This window comes from Dipteris shenzhenensis, chromosome 10 (assembly GCF_047967505.1).
Source record: "Dipteris shenzhenensis isolate YYH24624 ecotype China chromosome 10, Dip_SZ_1.0, whole genome shotgun sequence".
Lineage (NCBI taxonomy): Eukaryota > Viridiplantae > Streptophyta > Polypodiopsida > Gleicheniales > Dipteridaceae > Dipteris > Dipteris shenzhenensis.
In genome coordinates this window covers 41,006,872-41,028,221 of record NC_141605.1, presented here as the reverse complement: position 1 = coordinate 41,028,221, position 21,350 = coordinate 41,006,872, and the positions used below count along the sequence as shown (strand labels likewise).

The following is a 21,350-nucleotide window of genomic DNA, read 5'->3' as shown; positions in this document are numbered from 1 at the left end:
GCTTTGATACTCGAATATGTTTGGTTTTGACTTTGTGGTGGTTGACATGGCCCACTGCAACTATAATTTAATTGTAGCCATCACTGTGGTTGATGTATGCCATTTTCTCTACCAAGAGCACATGGAGTGCCATGTGTTCTGTAGCACCAACTAGCATGTTGGTTGCAGTAGATAACTATTGCCTCGGCCCTCCATATCTACACTAGTTATTTTGTGTGAGGAGCACCTTGTAATCCACTGGGATCTTGTAAGCTTGGAAATTGACTGGCCTTTGATGGCCAGGAAATTTCCCCGAATGCCAATATATTTCCAATGGATTACAATGATGTATATGACTAGCTTTGAGCCTCAAATGTGTATGGTTTTGACTTTGTGGTGGTTGACATGGGCCATTGTAGCTACACTTTAATTATAGCCATCATTGTGGTTGATGTATGCGATTTCCTCTACCAAGAGCTCATGGAGTGCCATGTGTTCCATAGCACCAACTAGCATGGTGGTTGTAGTAGATAACTATGTGTCCATATCTACACTAGTTGATTTGGCCAATGCGATGGTTGACTTCGGCTACTGCAAGTTATTCCAACTACCATGGTGGTTGGTGAGACTGGTTTTGAGCCTATTTCCTGCATTAAGAATAGTGTTTATGGCTTCAAAGATGCACGATTAGTGCCACGAGTTCCACATCAAGGACCCGCACCATGGGTAGTAGATTAACTATACCCTCCAAGTCCACATGGATGCTACCATTGCATAATAAATCTAATGATGAGTTGGTGTAATAAATTATCTACTGTGAGATGGTGGCTGGTAATAATTTTGCAATGGTGAGAATTGGGGCCCTCCCATATGATAATGATAACATCGTGAAATAATTCTGACAAGTGCATGGGCTATTCCACATTAGAAGAAGAGAAACAAGGAGGAAACTTGCTATGGTTGGCATTGAGTGATATGAATCAAGAGTAGCAAAGAGGAAAATTTCCCATAAAGGTTTCCTTTGTGGGTGTAGCAAGAAACTAGTAGATTCCATTCTGTCAACTCAACAGTAAGAAACTACATCATTAATTCCACAAGGAACTGGTCACCAAGGATGAACTTGGATCATGAGTGCCCATCAATTCCACCGGCGTCAACAATTCATGGATATGCCTGTGAGTTCCATCGATTTATGTCAAGAACTAACACTCTCCCCCCTTTCTCTAATTAATGCTATATATATATATATATTTGAATTACTTTTAGGTCAACAAATTTAAAAGGAATTTTAGTGGCTTTGCCTTAGAGCAACCTAAGGTTAACAAACGTTAAAGACCATGTTTAGGCAAACCTCTTTGATCTCATGAATGATGCCAAGTGGCTTAATGAGACTTTTAAAAGATAGGGTGGCAATTTATCACTATCGCCATGCTTTAATAAAAGGAAGAGTCATAGAGGTAGTGCTTATAAAAAAAGGTGCCCATTAACAACTACTTTCTAAAATGGGTAATGCCCTTTCTTGAATGAAAGGAAGAATAGTTGACGCAGAATGAAACAAAGGCAACCTTTAATGCCCATTAAGAACTTATAATCGGTTATGGTTAGGGTAAACAAATTAACACAATACTTAACACTACACTCATGTTTAAACAAGGTGGCAAAACTAGTATGGCCCTACTTTTAATGACGCTTTTAACGAAATGAAGAGTAGACGGATAGAAAAAGAATACCAAGCTAACTTAACATTTTAAAGCATTTAAAATGCTAATGACCTCTTTAAGAAAGTCAGCTTAATCAACTACAAACAAAAAACATGGAAGGCCCTTTGCATAAAAAAACCAACCATCTTCCCATAGTCCCTAACTCGTCCCTTAGCAAGCCCACAAAATCATGTGAGAGAGAACATTTGACCGAAAAATTCCAACTTTCCATAGGCCCTTAGTAGGGCTTAAAAAAGCAAAAGCAAGAACAAGAGGGGATGACAAGATGCATAGAAAATGCCCGTGGGAGCAAACAACCGCTTGGCCCGTGGAAGATCGATGGTGACAAGGTGACAAGCATTGTGAGAAAGAAAGATTGATGATAGGTTGGAGAGGGATCAAATGATGAGCTAAGAGCAAGTTCCCACACCATCGCCAACGCTCAATTCCCAGCGGTTCAACGCCAAGCCAGGAGACGTTCCCGTGTGTCTGATCTCAACTCCGCGCCACTTGCAACCCTGTCCATGAAACCTTTGTTTGAACGAATGAGCCGGTCCAGTCGATGGCTGCAAGCTCCTTTTTGCGATTGATTCTGGCGCCTGCAGTTCCGTTGTGAGCAATGAAGCACCATTGTGAGCAGTGAAGCACCGGGTGGGCAGGTAGTCCTCATCCTAGCACCAAAATGCCCAGTTGGAGAGCGTGAAATTCCGTCTTCAGTAGGGTTGTGGGACGCTTGGTTTGAGCATGGCGATTGGCATTTTCAAGAGTGGGAACGAGCACGGCGTCTGCAATTCCAGGCATTTTCTGGCGTTCCGCTGGCGCGGGAACGCACTCTAAAGAGCGTAAAACCACTCTAACTGATTCCCATACTATTACAATATCTGACACGTAGTCATAATCATTACGAGGCTGACATATGATCATAATCATGACTCGTCTGATGCTACTGCTCCCCTTCGCCCTCCTCTTCACTCCCCATGCAATCGCTTGGGGTGGCGATGGCCATTACATTACCTGCATGATTGCACAGGTGAAATGCAAATTACGTTATCTTCATGATTGCACACACTCAATCGATATTGAGAGCTTAGGATTACACACTCTCGATCACATAATCTGCATGATTGTACGGACTTAATCGATTGAGAGCTTAGAGTTGGAATGGGTCGTGGGATTTTTCGTCATTCTATGCGTAACTGTTGGTTTGCACTTCTGCAGTCTCGTTTTAGCCAGGCTACACTGAAGGCTGTCCAAAAACTACTCCCTCGGTACGCCGGAGGACGTCTTGCAAATCTCTGTTCCTGGGCAGACGAGGTACGTCACCTCGACCAGTGGCGTTGGAGTAGTTCGTTACATTTTATAGAGACACCGGATTTCTTGTGCAACTACGCTTATGCAAGTAAGTTGTCTGGTCAGTCCACCATGACAACACAAGCATAATCTGAGCCAGTTCGATTTGCATTCCAAATGTGCCTGACGTGCAGTATTCTACATTTCGAAGGGGATTGCCATGATCGCCAAGGTGATCGTGATATGTGTTCTGCCGGAGCGATCAACAATTTTACTTCTCAATTGGTCACTTATGGCTCTTCAAAAACGCAATGTACAACAACTATTTTCTTACATGTTCTCGTGATTAATTGGATTAGCCTGTTACAATTGGTGCCGTTATTTATTCACGTTTGGAACTTTTGTGGTTTGCAGACAACCTAACGGAAGCGCTGCTATTTCTTTCTCATGTAGTGGCTGATATTCACCAGGTTTTCTTCATAAATTTCAGGATGCTATCTGTCATGTTTTTCTCCACTTACATTCTATACGTCAGCCCTAGTTCAATTTGGGAAAAAATATAAGCAGCTTATTTAGGCTTTGGCATCAAATAGAGCATTTCAAGATTGGATTATGGGAAGGGGAAAGAACGATGTGCATGGACTGTGTATACAGCTTTGTTTGTAGGCTTGCCAATTAAACACAAGCCAAAACGTTTCCATTCTCTGGAAATACCAAGGAAGTTTATCGCTATGACTGTGCGCCATGGAAGTTCACAACCTTGCCTATCCACCGTCATCCTTGGTCTTAGAGTCAGTCCTTCAGTAATCTCTTATATTTCTCTTGCGTCCAGGTGGCTCCAAATCTTTACCTTCTAGATCAGATAGTCAGTCTCATCCAACATCCTTGCCTCACCTAATTTGGGATTGTCTTGCAAGTTGCCATATCACAATATGTCGAATACCTAAAAGAGATTTTCAACCACAATACACTGCCAACATGACAAACGGCATACTTAACTGAAAGCACATTGCTCTCTTCAAGCAAAGGCCTTCTAAAGTTGTCAGAGTAGATCATTGATGCCGTCTACTGGGCTCTGACTTTTAAAACCCGTATGTCAAGATAATGTAAGCATGCAGAGCTCGAAGACCATGCTAGAATAGAGGCTAGCTCGGTAGGCCCTAACCCTTACATTGGAATAATGGGGCCTAGGATCACCAACACTCAAGATTGCAATACTAGCGATGTGTGCACACAAGTAAACTCAGAGAAACACATAGATCTTGAAGAATGTGTATAGCCAAGTAGACAAACACATGTACCTATGATGCTCCAAATAGAGCGAATTGCAGTAAAAAAATGTCCTACTAAGTACCTCGCACCTGCAGCTCTAATAATACAAGTACCCAAAAGGGGGCTGCATGCTGCTAAACTGTCTCCATTCCCCTGCTTGTGTGTGCCTCTTCTTGGGGCTTCAATGGCTCTCAGAGGTGGGATTACAAGGGCCTATGGGCCTTTATTTAGAGGGAGAGAGGGCTTGTTTTCTCCCTCTCCCCTCTACAAATAGGCCGACTCAGCCCTAGAACAGCACCTGTTGACCAGCCTCCTGGGCCGCCTGGCAGATAGGCCCTGGTTCATGGCTATAAAAGGCCCATTGCACAGCCCATCCAGCCCACCATCCTATTTGGCTGGACCACCCCACATGGGTAGGCCGTTCATACAGCCCATGTGGTTGCCTTTCCTGTTGCCCACATGCCTGTACATTATGCACAGCATAGTGCTGCACATCAGCAGCCCCTGAGGCTCCTCTCTTAGATCTGCTTATGTGGCACCTTACCTTGTGCCCACATGCTGGCCCTCTCTCACATAGTTTGCTCCAGGTGTCCTATCCTAGTGTGACGAGTGTGGCAGTAACTCTACTGCAACATTAACTCCATATCCTTTAGGACACAACAATATGTGGACAAGCTGAATTTTGATGCCATGCGCTTCTTGCACTATGATGTCATCCTTGGACAACAATGTCTGTATGACTATGATCCAACAAGCAGCTTTTGCAATCATTGTATCGAGTTTGTCCACAACACTGAACTTATAAAGTTAACTGCCATCAAAGATGCTCCTTCAACACCAGCTAGCACAACATACACACACATAGGATCAACTCAATGGATGAGACATCACCATAGGCTCCAATTGAGTCTTTGAGGCAAACTTTCTTCTAGCATTGGGATATCATTCAAATGGAGTTATGCAGGCCAACCAAGCAAGAGAAAGAATATGCTAATTACAGTCAACCACATTCCAATACATGAGCTATCACCTCAGTATTGGGAAGCTCAGCTCCTCCCTGTTGCACCCCGTCCCTTCTTGTTGCCCCCCTGCACCCTCCCCTCCTTGCCTCCCCCCCTCCCCTTCTCTCCCTCACCTCCCTGCTTGCCCGCTCACCCTGCTTTCTCTTCCCCCCCCCCGCTTTCTGCCTCCTCCACACTAACCCCCTGCTGCTGCTTACCTCAGCGCCCTGCTCTTCCTAACCTGTTGCTAATGCCTCACCCTCCCTCTTACCTCCAAAGACTTTAATAAACTTTCTTTCTTTCTTTCTTTCTCCCTAACTGGCTGCTAACCCCTGCTGCTAACCCGTTGCTAACTTGTTGCCTTTCTCTCTCTCTCTCTCTCTCTCTCTCTCTCTCCTCTCTCCCTCCCCCCCCCGGTTTGCTAAATTGCTGCTTCTGTCCCTCCCTCACTGCTAATTCGTTGCTTGTCCCCCTGCTATTAACCTGCTGCCTGCCCCTCCTCTTCCCGGCTGCTAACCCTCTCTCTCAGCTCCATCCCATCCTCTCGCTCAGCCTATCCCCTTCCTATCCTTCAGCCCTCCCTTCATCCTTATTCTTTCTCCAAAGTGACAGATGGATTTTCAAGTTCTTTGAGTTGGCTTTTCACCTCCGATCGACAAATGGCCACCCATTCAGCCAATTCTTGACCACTTCCGATGGCCACAGGAACTTGCAGGATGTGGAGTTCGAGAGCTCCACCACCTTATTTGCATGCATCCATGGGTCCCACCCTTCCAAGTCATAGGCTAGGGACTGGTGGGTGCTTATTGCCTTAACCTCATACGCCTATCAATCTCTTTCCAAGATTAAGGGGGAGCTCTCCGAAGAGTACCCTTGAAGCTGGCCCAAGCTTTCAGGATAGCAGTCATAAAAGGGCAGGAGGGAGACCTAAGATGGGCTGAGGTAAAAATGCACCTGGTATTATTGATCCAATTGCCATGTGTGGAAGGAGAACAGGACTGTGTGCATCGGATGAAAAAATCCTTCTAAGATTCCTGTCTTGGCAAAAGTCCTACTTGCATAATAAAGCTCTGCTCTGCATGTATGGATCTATTATATTGAGGCCTCCTTCCCAAGTGGGTGTTAGAACATGAAGTCAAGTGTGAAGGTGTCCTAGAGTCCTAGAGTTAGGTGAGCTAGGTGTGTGAGGTGGAGGTCTAGTGACCTCACCTATGATGTCAAAAGATAAGGCTTTAGCCTACAAAAGCATGTACTTGGTGAAGCATCAATCAATCAATATCTGCATCCAGTTCTTGCAATAACTTCTTGTATCTCTTGATTTGAGCTCTCTCTCTCTACAATATGGCAGTCACCTTCAATCCACCATAGTTGTATGTAGTAATCCCTGCATGTCAGCTTCTTCAATTGGTATCAGAGCATGTTCCTGAGAGACCTGTGCCACCTTCTTCTTGTTTTCTGAGAATTTCTGATGCCCTATTTCTGAGAGAATTGCCGCCATCTTCTGATGCCCTATTTCTGAGAGAACTGCCGCCATCTTCTGATGCCCTATTTCTGAGAGAACTGCTGCCATCTTTTGGACAATTTCTGTCGCCACAATTTTGAGAGCTTCTCTACTGGCTGCCTGCTCCAGCCTTGCCATTTTCAGAGTATTTCATCGCCATATCTTAAGCATATCTCCTTCTACTGGCTGACCTACTTTATGAGCAGCACCGCCTCTGAATTTCTGATGTCTGAACTAGCCTACAACTGAAAACTTGCACCGACCTGCTGTTTGGGAGGCAGCGCCTGAGGAAATCTGCCCCATGCTGCTGTTTTTATGCTGCCCCAGTTACCGATTTATTCCACCTATACGTGGCTGGTTTGCTTCTGCCCATATTCAGTTCTGAATTTCAAGCATTTTCTGCCTATGTTCTGCTGTTCATACTAGCAAGGAGACACAGCTGAATTACATTAACTGATGCATTTATAAAGTGTGAATTTTCTGCTCTCTCAGCTCTCTAATCTGTTCAATACAGACACCTCATGGAAACTTGGCAGTGAATTCCACTCTGGATCTTTCCTATGACGACTTAAAAGGATGAAGCCTCAAGAACTTCAGCATTGGTTTGCGGCCTTTCCATTTCATAAGGAAGCTCTTCATTTGATGCTTTTCTACTTTCAGGGTATATACCATGTGGCTAAACGCATTGCTGCCATTCGAAATGTTTATACATGGAAACCGCCTCAGCAAAAGACCACATATCACATGCTACGCATCCTTTTGTTGATTCAATTGTGCGTAACAAGGGGCAATTGGCTATGGCACTATGTTTTCCCTTCACTGGAAACATGCAAGCAATCAGACTCAATGGATCACGCTGCTTTGCCAGCAGGTCCTCAAGGAATTCGATGAGGATTCCAATCCAATAAGTTACAAATATCTCACACAGATTTCAGATCATTTAACAAGCCATGCTACAACCGAGAGTGCAGTTGTCAATGTGTCATGGGTACTCTGCCCTGGGTAGTTCCCCAAAAAATGCTTGTAATAATGAGTGGTGTCCTTGGTCAATAAAGGTTCTTTGCCTTGGATGGTCCTCCTAAAAAGATGTATTAGTTTTCCTGTTCATTTGTGTGTGGCTTCCTACCACTTCATGTTATGAAGCCATGGGGGGATGTATTGGAAGGAGTCCTTCAATTGATGAGTTCTCCATTGTTGAGCCTCTGAGCCATGCTTGGTAGAGCCTTTGAGCCTATTGTGCCATGCTCTTCAGCCTGTGAGCCATGCTCTTGTTGAGCCTCTGGGCCATGCTTGGTAGAGCCTTTGAGCCTGTTGTGCCATGCTCTCCAACCTCTAAGCCACACTCTTAGTCTTTTGCATCCATGCATGTTGGGCCTCTGAGCCATGCTAGATGAGCCTCTGAGTCTGTTGTACCATGCTCACTAGCCTCTGAGCCATGCACTTGCCTCTAAGATTGCATAGGCTAATAGTTGGATGTTGTCATGGATGTGGCTTCTCTCCTCTATTCTCTCACCTCACCTTCATGGGGGGGTGTTAGAACATGAAGTCAAGTGTGAAGGCGTCCTAGAGTCCTTGAGTTAGGTGAGCTAGGTGCGTGAGGTGGAGGTCTAGTGACCTCACCTATGATGTCAAAAGATAAGGCTTTAGCCTACAAAAGCATGTACTTGGTGAAGCATCAATCAATCAATATCTGCATCCAGTTCTTGCAATATCTTCTTGTATCTCTTGATCCAAGCTCTCTCTCTCTACAATATGGAAGTCACCTTCAATCCACCATAGTTGTATGCAGCAATCCCTGCATGTCAGCTTCTTCAGTGGGGATGATCAAAGTCTCTCAAGCCACCCTGGCTCTGATGTCTGCCAAACCATCTAGTCTACTCCGAAGTAAATTCCTTATCGAACTTTTGAGCTGAGTGATACAATCCCTAGAATGGCACAAACAAGAGCAATCAAACTATGCCGTGGCAAAAAATATATGTTTAATCACCACCACCTTGGAAGCAAGGTCAAGTTTCCTCTTGATACTCTTCCAAAGGAGCTTCCTCTTGATACTCCTCCACAGGGGCATTGTGAAGGAGAGATGCCCACACCGACCTGGCAACTTAAGCAACTGATAGAAACATCCCTTTGTATCCAAGTAAAACCAAAATGAGCCCTGCATCAATTTGCTGAATTATCCTTTCACTTCCTTTGATGCAACGTACTAATTGTAGCCTACGATCATCTGGAAGGTTTTTGGAATCCATCCAAGAACCCACAGAGGAAGACGGATCTCTCTCCCATCTAGACCATTACATATAATGAGAAGTACCAAGTGGTCTACCATGATCATCAAGTATACTGTCCTTGCACATCCCATCTAGACCATTACATATAATGAGAAGTACCAAGTGATCTACCATGATCATCGAGTATACTGTCATTGCACATGATAGGCTGCCTATCAATCTCTTTCCAAGAGGAAAGGGAAACTTTCCGAAGAGTACTTCTGAAGTGATCCAAGCTTTTGGGATAGTAGTCATAAAAGGAGAGAAGGGAGCCCTAAGATGGGTGGAGCTAAAAATCCACCTAGTACTATCCACCCAATCTCCATGTGTGGAAGGAGAACATGGTTGTATCCATCTCTCATCCATCTAATTAACAAATGCTTCCAAGCTTCCTATCCTGGAAAAGTCCTATGACCACCACCTTGCATAATACAGCTCTACTCTCAAGTCTGTATTACATTGAGGTCTCCTTCCCGCGTGGGGAGATAAAAGCCTCCCAAGACACCCTAGCTTTGGTGTCCACCAAAATGTCTACTCCATTCTAAAGAAAATTCCTTATTGGAATTTTGAGCTGAGTGATACAGCCAGCAATAAGAACAAACAAACCATGCAGTGGCCAGCAGTACGTGGTTGACCACACCACCTTGGAAGCAAGGTAAAGTTTGGCTGTGCTCCAAAGAAGGAGCTTTCTCTTGATACTCTCCAACACAGGGTCGAATTGCTGCAAAGGAGAGATGCCCACACCAACCTGGCTGCCCAAGTCATTGACAGAATTACACACCAACCTGGCTGCCCAAATCATTGATAGAATTACACTTCTGAATCCAGTAAACGAAATTAAGCCCCCCCAAACTGGAGTATCTTGGTTACTAATCCAAAAGCCATTGGATTTATTTCAATTAATGTATGCACTTGCTGCATAGCAAAATCTAAGGCTCCTTGAAAGAAGTGATGTGAGGGTAATGAAAGGCCAGTTGCTGATTGTGATTCGTTCTAAGGGAACTGAACGACTTCTTTGCGATACGTTCTTGTTGTTGTGATCATTTGTTGATTTGATTGTGGGATATTTCCTGAGAAGAAGGCTTGAGTGACGGGCTAGTTCACAACAATGGTTTCACGATCGAAGGGAAAATGTTCTTGCTATTGAATTGAAAGGTGCTCCTATGTCATTCTTTGATTGACTCTGATTTCCCGATAGTAAGAGAGAAGAACGACTTACCGCTGGTGTCTTTTGTCCGTTGGTGTGGTGTGAGAACGATCAGTATGCCAAATGATTGATCGAATTGCGTTGAGTCAAGAGTTACCGTGTCAGGTTGCTGGCTGAATTACTAGATTTGAGAGTTTATTTGAGATTCTCCTTGGCTGCTCTTCCGAAGTGATTGGATGGTGATAAGGCAGAGGCAGTTTAATGCAGGCGCTGATTTGTCTATGGATCTACCTACGACCACATGATTGGTGGGTTGCTGAGTTGACGAGGAAGCTTGATCGCTGACTTGTGTACATCATTAAAAGAGTTTTCTTGTTGGCTCCATGTGCAATTTGGTCTGAGACAAGAAGACATTTGTGAAGCTGTACGTGGTTGGTTCTTGATGCAGGTACAGAGAGACTTTTCCCAGTGAGTTGTGGGTTCATTGCCTATATTTTTCTGTTTCTTGTGCTATCAGAAGGTGCTTGTGGGTGTTACGTTATCCTGAGATTGCTATTTTTTTTGGGATTGGTGGTTCGTGGGCTTTCTGCTTTGTGTCTAGGAAACATTTCAATGAGTTTGTGTTTGGCATGATTCTTGTAATTTGGGATCCATGCTCTAGATGGTGTGCTAAGCTACTGTCACTTGGAGCCAGAACACATTGCAATTCTGATTCCATGATTGGCCCGGCCTCAATATCTTCCAGTCTGAAGATTATTTGTTGTTTTTTAGCCGTGTTCCTCTTTTGTTTTATCACCGCCTTCCTGCATTACAAGAGGGACACATGTGTTTACTTGCATGATCTTGATCACATATTTCTTCAACCTCAGACCATTGACTCTATTCTTATGCAACATCCCATCCCAATTAGCTAGTTGATAAGATCCATTTGGGTACTTCTTCACTACCTGATATGGTCCTTCCCACTTAGTCACAAACTGTGTCTTGAAAGTGAAATCCAACTTACTGTCATATCTTAGAACTAGATCCCCTTCTCTGATATACTTATCTTTGTACATCAGATTGACCCTCCTTTGATTTGCTTCTTGAGGAGCAACATAATGATCCAGATCCACAGCCTTCAATTGGTCCAGTTGTGCTTCCTGCAAACTTAATAACCTATTTGCATATGCTGAATTTGGCTCCTCATTCATCTTCATAAAAAATTGAAGGGCTGGAATCTCCGCTTCAATTGGCAAGAGAGCTTCTTTTCCATACACCAGATGAAAAGGAGAAAACTGTGTACCTTGTTTTACAGCGACACGATATGCCCACAAACACCATGGTACAGTGAGGTCCCAACTTTTCTCATGGGTTCTTATCATCTTTCCCATAATGCCAGTTAATGTGCCATTGAAATACTCATCCATAGCATTGCACTGTGGATAGTGAGGAGTTGCATACCTATGTTTGATTTTTAGTTTGTCACAAAGGAGATCCATCAATTCACTTGTGAACCCAAGTCCACGGTCAAATACAAGCTCCAAGGGTACACTGAATCAGCAATAGATATCTTCATAAATAAGCTTACTCCTTTGTGGACACGCCATTTACTATTCCCAAGGGTTTAGCCCGTGAATCATCGGCAAGGCGTATGTTAAAATTAGCTTTTTGCATTGATGGGAGACCCCATTCTTCGTAGAGCTCCTTTGATAGGACATTTACACCTGCTCCACCATCCACTATGGCTTGGACTTCATTATATGCCTTGTGAATCAAAGGCACAGTAATGTTGTGTATGTCATCTCTCTCACCCATCCACACAGGGATATCTTTGATGTTGTTCATAGGTGGAGGAGGATTTGCGAGCTCAATCCATCCTTTGAAACTCTCCCAGAGATTGGGACAATTTCGTAGGAGGATTCTGATGGGAATTGACACAGGGCAACTCAGGATGCTAGAGAGTGTGGCTCCTTCAAGTTGACGTGGCGGTACATTATGTTGTGGAGTCTATTGTTGGAACAGAGGCTCGAGTACAGTATCAATACTTTGTGGGGCCAAGTCATGGATTGGGTCTTGAGCTTGTTTCTTAGCCTCAAATTGAGCTTGCTTCTCAGCCTCAAATTGAGCTTGTTTCTTTTGTACCCATTGTTGAAGTGCTTGAAAACGAGCCGTCTCCACCTCTACATTTGGGTATGGAGCTTCTTTTAAGGCTCGGGAGTTAATGTGGACGAGCTCGACTGCTCATTGCTTGGCGGAGGTGGAGGCACTTGTGCTTTCTTTTTAAGAAGTCGCTTTGGTTGGATTGGAATGTTAGGGTCCTTGGTAGCCTCTTTTTGTTGGCATGTAATTACATTTAAAGGTTGTGATATTACACTTGCCGGACCCAGACTTTGATGGTCCAACCCAATGATGCCGATTGGGACATCAGACTTAACCTCTGATTGTTGTGGGACTTTATTTTTCATGGGACAATCCATACAGGCATGTCCTATGCCACAATCTCTGGAGAGTGGTTGGAAAGTAGCGGGGCTACCGCGATGAGGGCACTTTGCGATCCAGTGATTTTCTCCACAACTGTAGCACTTGATTGATGCCCTATATGTGTTGGGACGTACTTGATTTGCATAAACTGGTATTAGACCCTCTGCACCTTCTACATAGTACACTAGGTACTCTGTTTCATACTCAAATGACGAGTCTACTTCCTCGGCTTGTAATTGATGTATTGGAACTGCTTGAGGAGCTAGATTTGGTGCTCTTGGATATGATCATGGATTCAGATTCCTGAGTAGTTGTGGGACTTGTGTCTGAACGGGAACAGGATTTCGCCTCGGAGCTGGGGGCGCTTGTACAAGTGTTGGTTGCCTGTACACTGGCATGGGTGCTGCTTGGTATTGTTGAGGTCGAGGCGGGTTGTTGCGCATGTTGAAGATGCAACTGTTTTCATCATGGCCACCGACGACGCAGATATGGCACCACAACCTTGGTGGTGGATTGCTTGTGCAGTGATCCTGGCTCTTAAGACCGGGCACTCATTTGCTGTATGATTGGCCATGCAGTGTGGACACCAGACATTTTCTCGCCGTGGATATGTCTGAGTTGGCGGCTGAGACAAGTTAAGTTTTTGTTCCATGGCCTGCATCATATCTTCTTTCAGCTTCATGGTCATGGCCTCTAGGCGATCTTCATTTGATGTTTCGGCAGTGGACTTTGATTTGCCCTTTTTTGAGTGCTTATCTTGTGCACTAGATCTGCCGTCATCACTGCTAGTGTCAGAGTCAGTCATGCCATCCTCGATGTTAATGGTTGCCGCATGAGCAGCACTGAACGTTTCATAGCTGCTAATCTTTTTCATATCCTTTTAGATTTTCTTTCTTAGTCCTGCAATGAACCAGGTCGTGAGGTACTTTGCATCTGGGCATGGGTCACATTTGGCGATTAATCTTTTCATTTTGCCCAGGTACGTGCGTATATCTTCTCGACGGCCTTGTTTGATCTTGCTTAGTTGGAGAGCAAGATCATCTTGTAGCTCTCCGTTTGAAAGCGTCTTTTAAATTTTGTTTGAAGCAAGTCCCATGTGACTCGCTCTTTCACTAGAAGGTCTAGGTACCAATCAGACACTTCATCAGTTAAGGCCATGGGAAACCAAGCCAACTTCGTTTCATGGGATTGATCTCCACCTGCTCGGCATGCGGCATCAAAATGCTAGATGAATTGGGCTGGATCTCCCCTACCATTATATTTAGGAAGTTCCAGCTTTCCCAAGGATGCCTACCTTGATTGCTATTATTTCTTCAATTAAAGAAATTGCTAGCCTCTACATCGAGGTCAATATCCCCATCATTGTCGCGACGGTGTCCAGCCATGTTGTGGCGTGGAGGAGTTAAAGAGAGTGATTGAATTTTAGGGGAGGATTTGGAGTAGAGGATTGTCGGGGGCGATGGTTGCAACAGAGTTGTATGCAGATTTGGCGAGTGTTGGAGTTGGAGGCATTGGCCGAAACGTAGCTGCATGCAGATTGGGTGAGAGTTGCAAAGAGTGTATCTGTCGCAAGTGCAGGTGTTGATGTAGTTGTGTTTGAAGGGTTAGAGTGGTGTTAGTGTTGTAGGGACCGTCGTGTTAATAATGTGCCCAAGATTATCCCACGTGTGTAGGGAAATGTGCATGTGCAGATTGATCGTCAATCGGAGGTTACGGCATAAAGATACGAGTGGATTAGTGCGAAACGAGGCCCACACGGGGGCGTGAATGAGCGAGTGCTAGAAATGCCAAAATGGTGTGCAATGGGCTGGAAAAATACCTCGTAGTGTGGTGTTTTCGTGTGTGAAATCATGGTTCAAACGGGGTCCAGTTTGGGTCTCAAATGAATGAGTTACGAGGGGTTAAAGAAGGGGGAAAATGGACCTTTTTTGTGTGTGTGTGTTGGGGGGGGGGGGGCCTTGGTCTTAAGGTTTGGTGTGAATGGGCTTTAAGTCTAACTGAGGGATAGTAATTGACCCAGCTCAGTTGATCTAACTGGCTTAGTTAGTCTAACTAACCTAACTATCTAGTTAGATGCCTAATAGTTAGTCTAACCTAATCTAGTTATGGTTAAACAGACTGCAGCTAACTAAACTACCCATAGTTAGTTGAGCTAACCTAGTACAATCAAACTAACCTAACTATCCAGTTAGTGTAACTAACCAACAGTTAAACTAACCTAATTGCAAGTAACTAAACTAAAGTTAACCTAACTAACCTAGGTTAAAGCTAACCTAACCTAGGTTAATCTATCCTAACTAGGGTTAGTCCTAGGGTTAGGTTAGCTTAGGTTTGTTGTTTTAAAAAAATAAAATAAAAGTAGGGGGGGGGGGGGCGTCGCACGGCCGATAGGAGGCTGTGAGGGGGGGGGGTATTTTCGTGAACGGGGGGGGGGGGGGGGGGGGGGGGAGTAGGGAGGTGTGGAGTGGAGGGGAGGGGAGGGGGGAGCATGCGGGCGGTGAGGGAGGTGTGGAGTGTGAGGCGAGTGGTGGGGCGTTGTGGAGGAGGTGGAGGCGGAGCGCGGGGCGAGCGTTGCCTTGTCGACAAGCGTCGCTGCCCATCGCAGCAAGGGCTTTAAGCCCTTGCTTAATAGGTTAGATTGTAGGGTGGTTTAGTTTGTGGAGCAGCCGGCGAGGGGGGGGGTAGAGAGAGAGAGAGAGAGAGAGAGAGAGAGAGAGAGAGAGAGAGAGAGAGAGAGAGAGAGAGAGAGAGAGAGAGAGAGGGGGGGGGGGGTAGGGAAAAAGATAGAGAAAGAGAGAGAGAGAGAGAGAGAGAGAGAGAGAGAGAGAGAGAGAGAGAGAGAGAGAGAAATTTTATTAGAGTCTTCAGAAGACCGATGGGTCTATGAGACTGAAAAAAAACCTGATACAAAGCATAGTAAGGGTGGAGCTACTAAAACAAGCATCATCACCTATGCTGAATCCTAGGTCTGATCATACATAATCAAATACATCTGAGTGTGACAATGAAAAGAAAAAAAGATTGGAGCGGAGCGGAATCCTCTATATGTCATGTCACCCTGGCTGGTGCATAGCCGGTGATGGGACGCTGGCATCCATCAAGAGGTGCCGTGCGTCTCGGTCTCCTAGATGAGGCTCGACGCAAGACCAGAGCCACCGTGACTCCTATGGGACGTATCTCAAGTCTAACAATGATGGGAGGTCCCCTAGAGTGATCAATGTCCCCTCGATGTCTCGTGTGTCATGCTGCGGTGGTCAGGTCGAGGTCTTTGTCACGTCTGCGGCTAGAGACTGGGCGATCAATGTCACTCAATGGGAAGAACCCTGTGATCCTTCTCTAAGAGGTGTCTAATGATGTGGCCAAGCCCTGACGTTGCCTAAGTAAGTACTCTCTATGTTGGACCCCCTCGTGAATGAAGGCCGCGAGGCATCTCTGATCTGGGTAGGCGAGGAATCTGGAAAGGAGCCCGGAGCCGCCTTTGAAGAGGCAGTGGTAGTAGGTAGCAACCTTGGATCTCGTAGTATACTGGGCACCTGAAAATAAAATTCTCCTCCAGCTCAACCTCTTGACAGTCGCACAATATGCATATGCGATGCTCCCTAGGGATCCCCTCTGCTCTACCGCTCTCTATGCGGAGACAGTGTGATGATACCCGAAACTGTTCGATGGAGATCCATAGTGAGTAAGGCATATGAAGCGTAGTGTACCTAGGTGGTGTGATGAATCCCTCCTTTGAAATACGAAGATAGTAATCTCTGTAGAAACTCAGCTTCACTGGAAGCTCCCTCGGCTCCAACCAGGTCCTAAAGGTGTGTAGTTGTAGGAGATGCTCTCGAATGACCTGGTTGGCCAATCGAGATGATGGGTGGGAGTACCAGAGGGGCATCTAAACTGTACTGAAAGGAGGTATCCTATTGATGTGAAACCCTAGTCTCACAAACCATCTGTGAGTTCGTGCATACCGGCATCGCTCATCTCCCTCTGCTACCAATCTCATGGAGGAATCGAGAGCCAACCATGGCAACCTCTGCCTCCCTGATGTGCAGTCCCCATATGATCTAACTCGGTATAGATATGTGATGGTCTGAAAGGCTGCATCTAGCTGGAGGGGAGAAGCACCAAACTCGGCCTGAATGATGTGATGTGGTACAGATGGTTTCCCCCATATCATCTGTGAGAGCATGAGGAGCTGCAAGCGCTCCACCCGTGCCCACTCTATCTCTGACATGTCAGGTCCCCAACAAGGGCTGCCATACATACCGGCTGGTCGGACCAAGGAGTCGAAGAGAAGAGCCTTGGTTTGAGGGTCCTAGAAGTGGGAGTGGAAGCATTGTCTCTCTAGCCGAGCCAGTGAGGTGTATCTCCTACTCAGCCTGGCCTGCATTGCTAGTCTCATCGTGAAGATCGGGCCGGAGAAGATGACCCCCAAGTAAGTGTATGAGGATATGATCTCAACTGGTGACCTTCGAAAGTGAATTGCTTCCGTTGCATGTTTGGTCGAGAGGTGTTAAAGATCATGACCTTGGTCTTGCCAAGGTTGACCTCTAAATCATGGGATAAACAAAAAGCCTGCAGTGCATCCAGGTGTCTTTGGAGCCCCTCAGGTGTGGACGACAAGAGTTCCACGTCATTTGCATAAAGAAGAATCCTGATGATGATCCGAGCAAGTGAGCAACCAGTCCCTCTGGAAGCCCCCATGAAAGTCTCAAGCTCATCGATGTAGAGGCCACCAAACAGGGTTGGTGATAAGGGACAACCCTGTTTGACCCCTATGGTACTCAAGATCTCATCTGTCCAACCTGCGCCTGTCTGAGACTCTCTCATCAAGTGCCATTATTGCCCAGATGATTTCCTGATCAAATCCCAGTGTCTATAGGCGTGTGATGAGACGCGATCTCGAGATACTGTGACAAAGGCTTTGCGAAAATCCACAAAGCAGCAATATACCCTCTCCTTCGGTGATCTGGCCTCCTTAATGACACTCCTGAGTGTGAGTATGTGATCCATAGTCCCATGTGAGAGAGAGAGAGAGAAAGAAAGAAAGAAAGAAATTTTATTAGAGTCTTCGGAAGACCAATGGGTCTATGAGACTGAAAGAAAACCTGATACAAATCACAGTAAGGGTAGAGCTACTAAAATGAGCATCATCACCCATGCTGAATCCTAAGTCTGATCATAGATAATTAAATCAAATACATCTGGATGTAACAATGAAAAGAAAAGGACTAGAGCCGGAGCAGAATCCTCCGTATGTCATGTCACCCTAGCTAGTGCATAGCTAGTGATGGGACGCTGGTGCCCGTCAAGGGGTGCTGTACGTCTCGGTCTCCTGGACGAGACTCAATGCAAGACCAGCGCCACCTTGACTCCCGTGGGACGTATCTCGGGTCTAAACAATGACGGGAGGTCCCCTAGAGTGATCTATGTGTCCCCTCGATGTCTTGTGTGTCATGCTATGGTCATCGAGTCGGGGTCTCTGTCACATCTGCGGCTAGAGACTGGACGATCAATGTCACTCGATGAGAAGAACTCTGTGATCCTACTCTGAGAGGTGTCTGATGATGTGGCCAAGCCCCGTCGCCTCAGTAAGTACTCTCTGTGTCGGACCCCCTCGTGAATGAAGGCCGCAAAACATCTCTGATCTGAGTAGGCAAGGAATCTGGAAAGGAGCCCGGAGCTGTCTCTAAAATGCTCCTCCGACTCGACCTCCTGACAGTCGCACAATATGCATAAGCGATGCTCCCTAGGAATCCCCTCTGCTCTGCCACTCTCTATGCAGAGCCGGGGGTGTAGAGAGAACGGGAAAAAAGAGAGAGAAAGAAGGGGGGGGGGTGGGGGTGGAGATGGGAGGGGGGGAAGGGAAGGGGGGGGAGGAAGAATGGAGGGAGGGGGGGGGGGGAAGGGGGTGGTGGAGATGGAAGGGGGTGGTGGAGATGGAGGGGAGGGTGGTGGAGACGGGGGTGGTGGAGATAGAGGGGGGGAGGGGATGGTGGTGGAGGGGGAGATGGAGGAGGGGGGGGGGGGGGGTGGTGGTGGTGGAGGGGGAGATGGAGATGGAGGAGGGGGGTGGGGGGAGGGAAGAAAGGGTGGTGGTGGAGGGAGGGGGGGGGGGAAGGGGTGGTAAAGATGGAGGAGAGGGAGATGGTGGAGATGGAGGGGGGGGGGGGAGAATGGAGGGAGGGGGAAAAAAGGAGGGGGGGGGCAATGGAGGGGATGGTGGTGGAGGGGGAAATGGTGGAGGGGGAGGTGGTGGAGATGGAGGAGGGTGGGGGGGGAAGAATGGAGGGAGGGGGGGAAAAGGGGGGGGGGGGCAAGTGGAGGGGATAGTGGTGGAGGGGGAGGGGGAAAAAGAAAAAAGAAAAAAAACTTGACGGAAATCCAAAGGGAGAAAGAGATGGTCACCTGAACGCTGTCCAAGTCGTTTCTCGATGTAACGGGATTGTTGAGGATCAATGGATGGTGGGTGGATGGCTAGGTTATCACTACGAGATGGGCTCGAAATAACTTACCATGTGAGGATGGGAGTAGGGTGGTGGTCAATGGAGAGGGAGGAGTGTCTTGCGTGGGGCTCAGAATGGGGAAGAGGATGGAGGCAAGATGTGAAAGATGAAGAATGAGGGGGTGGAGTGGGTTTTTATAGGAAATGGGTTTAGGTTTAGGATTAAACCCTAAACTCTTCCTGAGCCATAAATTTTTATGGTTAGCTCGGATCGCTCTTCTGTAAAAAGGTGAAATGATCAAAATTGCAAGCTCTACGCCTACGTGTCCAATACCTAGCCTAATTGTTTATCACGTGGCTTCTTTTTAAGAAATAAAGAAAATTTCTTAAGGTTATAACCCAAGGTTGATGCTTGGGGTTGATATGTTAGAGTTGGGAAAAAATTTTACTCTCCTTGCCCTTGAGTGTTATGTTCATGAAAATTCGTAGTAGTTTGTTTTTTTTTTTAAAAACACATACCTGCGTATGTTTACCCGTTTCTTGAGACGCTAGTCTCCCCGACAATGGTGCCAAATGTTGGCACTTTTCCACGGCTTCTGCAGGAAGAGTAGGGTATTCTCAGTATGCAGGGTTCCGAGGCTTTTTGTCACCTACAGATATATTGGGGTTGTCGTTTGTAGTATACGTGTAGCTTATGTGAAGATAGTGGGAGAGAGGAAAGGAGTCTCACTTGCGGCTTTCTCACATGCACAAATGGGGGAATACACACAAAGGTGGAGGCTGAAAACAGTTTTCCTCTTCTTAGTTGTGAAAGCCAAAAGAACTCTAGTACAAAGAAATAGAAGAACCCTATATGTGGGTCTCAAACCAAACTCAACTAACTAAGGTGGCATACTAACTGAGCCACAAACTAGAGTAGATAAGGATAGCTGTCATCCAGCTATTATTCATGGGCGGTGTACCAACCGCATCGCTAGCTAACAAGTCGGTGACATAAATGCACAACAGTCACCCTGGCATATCGCGAGTGGAGCTCGATATCTCAACACTCCCCCTCGAGCTCAATCCCAATTCCTGCACACCAAGCAGGTCTCTGAACTTGCGCAGCTTCTCTGCGCCCAATGCTTTCGTGAATATGTCAGCTACCTGATCCTCTGTGCTGACATAAACTAGATCAATAAGACCTAGTAAAACCTTCTCCCGCACATAGTGATAATGCACCTTAATGTGCTTTGTTCTGGCATGAAAGACTGGGTTCTTTGCCAAGTGTATACTGCTCATGTTGTCACAATAAATGAGAACCGGCCCATCTGTAGACTGATGCATATCATAGAGTAGCTTATGCAACCAAGCTACCTCACATGCAGCCATTGCTGCACCCCTGTACTCAGCCTCTGTGCTCGACAAGGCAACTGTAGGCTGTTTCTTGCTGCTCCAAGTGACTGCAGCACTCCCAAAAGAGAACACATACCCACTGGTAGATCATCTATCAAAAATACTACCAGCCCAATCAGCATCAGTGTATCCATGCAACTGTATCTGAACCCCAGCCTCATAAAATAGTCCATACTGCAATGTGGACTTCACATACCTGAGTATGCGTCTAGCCACATCCAAATGCGGTTTCCTTGGAGCCTGCATAAACTGACTTACCAACCCAACAACATAGCTCAAATCAGGCCTGGTAATAGTCATGTAAATCAAACTTCCTACTATGCGTCTGTACATAGTAGGGTCTTCCAGAAGCTCACCTGCATCTGCGCTCAGCTTCACATTCTGCTCCAAAGGAACTGAAATAGGCTTACAGCCTGTCATCCCATATTTGGACAGCATGTCCAGTCCATACTACCTCTGCAAGAGCTGTATCCCACTTGGTGATCTAATCACCTCAATGCCCAAGAAATAACGCAGCTCTCCCAAATCCTTCATCTCAAACTTCTGCCTCAATAGCATTTTCACATGAAGGATATCTTCATCACTATCACCTGTGATGATCAAATCATCACCATAAATGACCAACAGCATAATCCCTTTCTCTATTTTTCTCACATAGAGTGAGAAATCTGCCTTGGAAATCTGAAAGCCAATAGTGACAAGATACTGTCCTATCTTGTCAGACCATGCTCTAGGTGCTTGCTTCAAGCCATACAAGGCTTTCTTCAACCTGCAAACAAACTCGGGATGAATAGCATGAACATAACCTGCTGGCTGCTCCATAAAGACCTCTTCTTGCAAATCACCATGCAAGAAGGCATTCTTTACATCCATCTGATGTAAAGACCATCCCTTTG

At 46.0% G+C, this 21,350-nt stretch overlaps 1 protein-coding gene across 1 annotated transcript in view; it reads left to right on the top strand.

The window, feature by feature from the left end:
• Nucleotides 1-2,619: 2,619 nt before the first annotated feature.
• Nucleotides 2,620-21,350, top strand: part of LOC147897831 (endonuclease 4-like) — an 88,059-nt gene continuing 69,328 nt past the window's right edge. The window contains exons 1-4 of the mRNA XM_087380726.1: nt 2,620-2,709; nt 2,898-3,078; nt 3,181-3,282; nt 3,384-3,439. Coding sequence (XP_087236852.1) covers nt 2,620-2,709; nt 2,898-3,078; nt 3,181-3,282; nt 3,384-3,439 — 429 coding nt within the window. The remainder of the gene's footprint in view (nt 2,710-2,897; nt 3,079-3,180; nt 3,283-3,383; nt 3,440-21,350) is intronic.